The sequence below is a fragment of the Seriola dumerili genome, unplaced genomic scaffold, assembly GCF_002260705.1.
Source record: "Seriola dumerili isolate Sdu_G_001 unplaced genomic scaffold, Sdu_1.0 BDQW01000017.1, whole genome shotgun sequence".
NCBI classification, from domain to species: Eukaryota; Metazoa; Chordata; class Actinopteri; order Carangiformes; family Carangidae; genus Seriola; species Seriola dumerili.
In genome coordinates, this window is record NW_019174272.1 from 9,945,193 (window position 1) to 9,952,810 (window position 7,618).

Here is a 7,618-nt window from a genome sequence, read left to right on the forward strand (position 1 = left end):
AGACAGACAGTGAGATATAGACAGTGATGTACAGATTAGATTGTGACAAGCATGTGAGTATAGAACAGATGTAAGAGAAAACATGGTCTGCAGTAAGTTAATACTGACTCCTTAATCTACCTTGGATGCAGTTCCACATATTTGCTCATTTGCCTTCTTACCTTCAGTCAGACTGACACCACTCTCATGTGTGTATGTTAGATATGAGGTACATAAAATTAATTTTTTTCCCTGTTTTCCGTTTCCCAGTCTTTGTGCAAAGCTAAGCTGACTGTCTCCTAGCTGTAGCTTCAGAGTATACCGACAGATATGAGGCAAGAAAGCAAACACTATAAGCACATTTCCTTAAGAGATTTTTGCAACAGTTGTATGTCTCGGGCAACTATAACTAATACAATAATAATGCCATAGAATCCTAAAACCAGGAAATGAGGTAGCATTTTAGCACTTCTTCTCAAAGTCTATGGGCTTTTTGAATGGGTTTTTGGTGAAATGACTGAAACAAGGTCTATGGTTAACACAAGCTCAAAACAGTGTCACATTTTATTCTACAACATAAAATATGTGAGTAAATACCCCAGATTTCTTTACACTCTTACTCTCTTAAAAAGGCCAGTTGCTAACAAGTTGCTAACAAAACCAATCTACCTACCAGTCCACCTTTACAGCCTTGTTGGGTCTATACTCTGCACTTTTGCAAATTATTACTAACTTTGTAAGAGGAAAGGCTTTTGTAGAAGAGGTCAGAGCTAAATCAAACTACAAGTTGGAAGTTTAGTGGTGGTTACGTTGAAGTCATGCGACCGTGGTGTAGTTCATTTATAGCCTAACATTAGCTTTTGTGTATTTAGGCTTCAAAAATCATCTTACAAACATGTAAGTATCATGAACTTTTTTTTGTAAAAGAGATTATTTTCTGCAGTAATCCAAAAGCCAATGGAAGAATCCTATTGTATTTTTTTCCAAGGAACCAGTGTGACGTTAACATCTGGGTTGGCCTCCAAAAATACGTCATTCCTGTCACACTGTTACAAAAATAATGACTATGTATTGCCTGTGTTACCTCCTAAGTGTCCAGCTTTGACAACATGGTCTAATATGTTGACTGTGCTGTACATACACAGATTTCACATTTATAAGCAGCCAAACAATGTGTATCGTAGCCGAAGTTGCAGCTCTTGAATCCTGTTACAGTAATGTTTGCGGCTTAAAGCTTCCTCAGAAAAAGTCTTTGGCAACAGCCTACTAATGACAAGTGCAGTGAGATGTTTCAGAAAGCAAACAAGTTGGGCACTGACTGACCTCCCATGTAAGATGGGAGTGAAGGTCGTCTTAAAACGGCTACAGACCAGAGGGCAAGAAACTCGGTTACTGTGACAACAGGCAGCCTCGGCTATATCAGGCTCACTAATTGGATATTTACAGAATGGTGGAAGAAATATGAATCTGGCCTTTGTCACTGAATGGAAAACATTCAGGAAATATGAATGGGAAATCTTTAGTATTTGCTCTGATGATAAGTATGGCTGCAGAGTGCCCTGTGCTTCCTCTCTCTTTTGTTTTGACATCTCAGAGTTTTATTCTGTCTGCTTGTTGTTACGCTGCACAGTTTGTTATGGCTATAACCTTGGTGATTCATTCAGGGGACAGTTCCCAATGTACAGACAGTGCTTCAAAAATGCTCCACTGACTGACAGCATGATGTTGGCTGCAGGATGTTGACGTGTGTCTCGCTGTGAACGTGTGTTTTGGTGTGTCATCCAGAACTGCATGGCTCGCCCTGACTCTGACGTGGGGTCTGTAATAAGGCCTGATTGTTTCCGGTTTGGGTCACATTTATCATTCCATCTCTTGGCAACACCACCACCACCCAGTGCTTATTTCTCTCTCGTTCCTCGACTTCCCTCATTTCCCAGGCAGAGCAGTTTACACAGCCACTACATTATGTTCATATGAGCAAGTACCTCAAAATGTACAAGCACGTTTTAACAATTTACAATACACTCCGATGTTGCGAAACTTCGAAAAGCCTATTGAAAGAGCCTGTAATGAAAAGCAGATGTTCGGTGTCGTGAATATGCAGGCCAAGTTGTTCTTACCATCAAAAGGATTTCTCAGAAAAAAATGGTTGAAGGCAAGTCAGGACAGAAAAACAGTCACTCTTCATTGAATTCAATACTTTAACTTTTCATTAGAAATGCTCAAAAAATATGTTAATAGTTATCAAATCAGCAGCTGCCTGTGAGTTAAGTCCAATTTATGTGTTGTAAAATTATGCTTAGAAAGACACAAGAAGTGAATAATGATGAATAATGAGAAAGAATACAAGCTTGTTAAGGCCCCACATGGTGAGTCACATGTACTTCACCTCTGATGAAGTACATGAAGCTTGAGCAATCTCATGCTCTTAAGTATCGTTCTTTTGTGTGAAAAGAACATGAGCACTGAAGGAGATGCAGATCCTGACATGACCGCAGCTAACTCTGAGGGATGATGGGATTTAAAATCTGTTCTATATAAAAAAACAGGTTACACCTCAAAGGTGTCTGATTTCTAAAAAAAATAAACCTACATGGCTTTGATTACTTTATCAAATCCCTGTGGAGCAAATCAATCGAGACAATGAAATACAAATCATCAAACACAGCAGTGCAACACAAGTCTGAACCTGAGACGAACAACAAAGCACCAGTATGTGTCCTGCTTTTGTATATTTTCTCACGCTCATCAAGCCCACATTGGTTTTATTTGGAAAAACTTTACAACCATGTGTGAATGACCAAATATAGCACTCAACATGATCATTACAAAATACTTGTACTAGTGCAAATTAAACATTACATAACAGCTTGGGCACAAATATGTTCACTTTAAACACATTTTCATATGTTATAGTATAGTATAGTATGTTGTTGTCCAACTGAAATATTTAGATTTTGTACCCCCCCCCCCCCCCCCGTTTCCAGTCATTCTGCTAAGCTAAGCTAAGCTTCAATTTACTGTACAAAAATGAGAATGGTGTCTGTCTTCTCTAACTCTTGACAGGAACGCAAATAAGTATCCAAAATGTCCATCTATGCCTTTGAAATCTTTTTAGTTTGCCTTTCTCTTGACTACACACATTATCAGCAATGACCAAAAGAAATCTGTCACCCATCAGCTGCCTCACACCTACAAAAATATGAAAGCATACAATTCCATTCAAACACACACCCATGTCATGAGGTCAGTTGCACATTAGTTCAGGAAGTTTTTCATCCCTGTGCTACATTCACTTGCCAAGGACAAGCCATAGACATGATCTTCCAAATACCATTGTCTGAATTCATACCAAGTACCAAGCACTGCTGGGAGCATGAGACTTGTCCACAATCTTAGTGAACTATAACATGTATAGTCCTGTTTAGGGAATGATTCAGTATACTTATTTCAGATACAGTCAGTTACATTTGGTATTTTGTGATCACGTGTCTTAAAGTGCCCGTGTGCCTGTGTTTGTCTGTGCCTGTGCATTTTAGGCCCCCAAACAAAGCTAATTACAGCTGAGGCCGGGAAGAGTTTGGTTAGTTTTAGCCTGTAGCTGGGCAAATTCTCTTTGTATATACAGTAAATAAGTGATGCTGCAGGTTTACTAACATCTTGCTGTAATCTTTGCTGCAGGATGTTCATGCTGTGCTTCAGTCCACGTCCATGTTCCTGATCGGATTTAGGCTCAAACATGTACGGGTGAAATGGAAGTTCCATTTCCAATCAATTATGTTACGTTACATAGTTTTACAGGTATCTCTCAGAACCTCCACACTGGTTAGAGGATGATGTAGTGCTCTCAGCGGCTGTGTGTGCTGACTCCAGGCAGGCTTCCAGAAGTTCTGCCAATCAAAAGGAAGTGGGCTTTTTAAGGAGTCCCAAGCTAATGCTGCCTGTTTCAGTGAGAGGCTCAACTGGACTTCATAGGAGGCAGAGACAGAGATGAATTAAGACTTTTGTTAACCATGAAAGAGTCAAAGCTGCTCTAGTGGAGTCCCAGAATAAAAATGTAGAGCTTGAAATGGGTATATTTCGTACCTCAAATATGTCCCCTTTATGTCTTGTACAATGTCTTGTATGTTACTGAAATGTCCAAAGTGAATGTTGATATATCCCTTGTTATGTGTGCATATGAAAAGTTGCTCATGAGTAAGTAAAATCTGCAGAAAAATCCTTCAATGCATCTTGACAGTTAGATGCAGCCTGAATATGTAAACTCCCAAATTGCTGCATGTAACAGTGTCATCACTCTGGATGTGAATCCAGCACTCATGCGTGGTATGTGCCAAAGAGGTGGTCCCAATGGGTAAAGTAGGGAGCATAGTTGCTGCTGTACAGGCTATGGTGGGCTTGGTGGAAGGGGGCTCCTCCCAGAAAGGGCAGCAGTCTGTGCAGAGCCCAGGGCAGATTGTAGCCACAGTGGTCTTCCACCGCCATCCAGCTGTTGAGGAGATGAAAGAGGACTTCACTCAGAGGGTGGCAGCCAACCACCCAGGCACTGCTCAGAGCCAGCAGCAGCAGAGACAGCAGCTCAGCAGAGCTGGCATCCTGGGCTGCAAGGGCGAAGGGTGTGTGGTGCTGGTGGTGCAGCTGGTGGATGTTACGGTAGAGCCAGGGAACCCTGAAGAGGAATAGACAAACAGCTGCCTCTGTTTATACTGTTACCGTAATGGAAAAACACTAGAACATTCTCAGAATATTGTAATGTCAGTGTCTCTGTGGTGGTCTATTAACTACAAAATGAGTTCTACTACTTCTATTAGTACTACCACCAGCAGTACAACGAACAAACAGCAACTCTCAAAACACACAGGTTCAGATTAAAGGGGAACTTCCCCCAAATTTACACATGGACATCAGCTTCCTCCTCCCTGATGTCATAGTGATGCCTTTAGGGTTATCTCAGAAAAAATGTTAGTGACTTAATTAGTCTGGACTAAAAGTCAGGATATCTCAGCTTCTTCTGCTGCTTTAGTGTTTACAATTCTTTTCTTTTTTTTGTACTGAATCTTGCACAATTCATCCAACTTTATGGATATAGAGTGTAGGAGCCATTTATTATGTCTATGTGTTTATTGTTGTTTATAGGTTACGTCAGGCCATATCACGGGTGGTAGTAGTAGGTGGTAATGGCAGGTGGAGTCTATATGTGACATGGGTGCAACAGACGAGTCAATAAGGCATGGGCGACGAAGAGATTGCACGGTTTTTACGCTTACGCGCCCGACACAGGAAGCCAGCCATTACATCAAATTTCACCTTTGCAATAGAAAATACTGTTAACCGAACTTTTTAATAAAGGAGAAGAAGCGCGTTAAACCAAGGTCTTCTCCCGCACCCAGCCGGGTGGCTAAAATCAGGTCAGGATAGTCACCACACACAGTACTAAATCTGGAGTACTCTTTTTAAAAAGTGCATATTATATACCAAATACAATACCAGAATCTCCATCAGTCTGTCTATAGTGATGTGTAATCTTCCTATAGTTCTTTCCTATAAGAGATAAACCTGATTGATGTGATTGTGAAATAAAAAGTCAACTGTAAAGTAAAAAAAAAAAAAAAAAAAAAAAATCAAATCTACATTAAGGAACTCTAGGAGCTATCTTACCTTATAAAAACACAGTCTGTTGTTTGCCATTGTAATCCCATTTAATGTCATTAATCAAATCTGTGCCTGGCCAGGAGGAACAGATCTGTCATTGTCCCACACAGTTCATCAAGTCAGATAATCTGTTCCTCATAAACTGGAGATTTAGATGGAATTGAACCAATTATTTAAGTGTGGAGAAGTAGTACATCATTCTTAAATACCAGTGATGGAAGACATACTCGATGCCTTACTTACGTTAAAGTAGAAATACCACAGGACAGAGTTTAATATACTTTATTACAAGTAAAAGTCCTGCTATCTAAAATCTACCAAAGTAAAAGTCTGTAATTATCCTCAATAAACTTTACATGCATTACAAAAGTAAAAGCACCCTCTATGCATGTAAAATCATTTCTATCAGAATGTTAGTGTGTATTATTCTACTGGATTATTATTACTGATGCATTAACATGTAAACATCATTTTATTATTGCAGCTGGAGCAGATTCTGGATATTTTTCACACTGATGGGTGGTCTGATTTTCTCTTTGACAGTGCTCTGTGTTATATAAGGTCCTAAGGTTTTCAAAATGTCAGTATGTGAAGTAACTATCACTGTGAGATACATGTAGTGGGGTAAACATGTCCCTCTTAACTGTAGTGCAGCAGGAATTGAGAAATGTAATAATATTAATAAGACCCGCTTGGTTGGGACAATGGAGTGAGTATTAACACCTTAGACTGTGTGTGGTTCAGGTTGGGGATTGTTGTAATACTTTTGGATCAAAGTTGCCAACAGCTGATATTTGTGTGCAGACTCTTTAACAGCAGAGTGAAGGTGATGCTAGTTCTAACTCAGCATAGGCGCGCGCTGCTCACCTGTGCATGGAGAAGTGCCATATGAAGAAGAGCATGTCAAAAAGCAGAAAACACGCGAAGACTTCCACAAAGAGCTGCCAGCAGGACGGAGCCAGCGCCGGGAACGTGGGGCTCCGCAGGGTCTGGAACAGCGCGGTGGCGGGAAGGACGATGGTCAGGTATTTGTACAGCACCCTCCAGAAACAGTAAAACCACCGCCGGATAGACGGCGGCGATCCCGAGCCCGCGGCGATCCTCCAAGACCGGACCTGCTGACAGACGCTGCCCAGCGCGTCCAGCACGAGGAAGGGTGCGCAGAACAGGACATGCGTCAGCAAGGCGCAGAACGCAGGCAGGTAAGGTGACAGCAGGATTTCCTCCTGTCCGTTTCTCACGTGCTCCCACAGCCTCTGGAGGACAGGCGCGCATACCACTCCATGATCCATGGACGGTGTATCCATCATAGCTGTCACCTCTTCAGCACGACATCCTACATGTTCTCACGTGTGCTTTTCCTCACAAAAAATAACAATTTTCAGAAAACAGCAGCTGTTATTGTTCCCCTTCAGAGTTAATATAGACTCGTGCGTTATGTGTCTACACTTTGCATGTGTTGCAGAAGTTCTTCTCTTGATAACTTCTTCCAAAAAGTCCTGGAAAAAGGTGATTTAGGTGTTTTTTCCTCGGCTGCTGTGCCGCCTCTTCCTGCAGTTGGACAAAATCTTCTTTTCACTCCGAGGTGGGAGGAGCCTTAGACCTTAGCCTTAGACCTTATCTAAATAAAGCGAATTGATATTTCGTCTTTCATGTCTTCACTATGTCTTTACCCGAAAAATGCGTCACTGTATTCTTGGAGTAACAACCCTTACATGTCACCTGTTAGCTATGCATAGCCACCTACTCATGTTGCTGGGAATATGGGGGATTTCTATGGGATGAACTAACTGTTATCGCATGTTTGAGGACATCCTCGGGATTAAATGATGGAATCAGAGAGGAACTGAAACAAATAGTCAAGTGAAACGATGAAGATGACGAGGTCAGGTAATGGAGGTTTTGCCGTAATGAACTTCTCTAATGATTCATTCCCTTATCTATTCCCCAGTGACTTTTGTTATCTACGATAAAGTCATCCAATTGA

The 7,618-nt window shown here is 41.2% G+C and overlaps 1 protein-coding gene across 1 annotated transcript; it reads right to left on the reverse strand.

Moving 5' to 3' along the window:
* Positions 1-2,959: 2,959 nt before the first annotated feature.
* Positions 2,960-7,171, reverse strand: LOC111231653 (cholesterol 25-hydroxylase-like protein). Its single transcript, XM_022758859.1, has 2 exons — positions 6,499-7,171; positions 2,960-4,648 (listed from the first exon to the last, which is right to left on the reverse strand). The coding sequence occupies exons 1-2, from the start codon at positions 6,939-6,941 to the stop codon at positions 4,297-4,299; spliced, it is 795 nt and encodes a 264-aa protein (XP_022614580.1). The 5' UTR covers positions 6,942-7,171; the 3' UTR covers positions 2,960-4,296.
* Between the last annotated feature and the right edge of the window lie 447 nt (positions 7,172-7,618).

Bases quoted from the DNA above. Each gene is read 5' to 3' on its own strand.
- LOC111231653 (XM_022758859.1), bottom strand. From the start codon at position 6,941: ATGATGGATACACCGTCCATGGATCATGGAGTGGTATGCGCGCCTGTC. The intron at 4,649-6,498 runs GTGAGCAGCGCG...ATTCCTCTTCAG, and splicing joins TGGCACTTCTCCATGCACAG to GGTTCCCTGGCTCTACCGTA.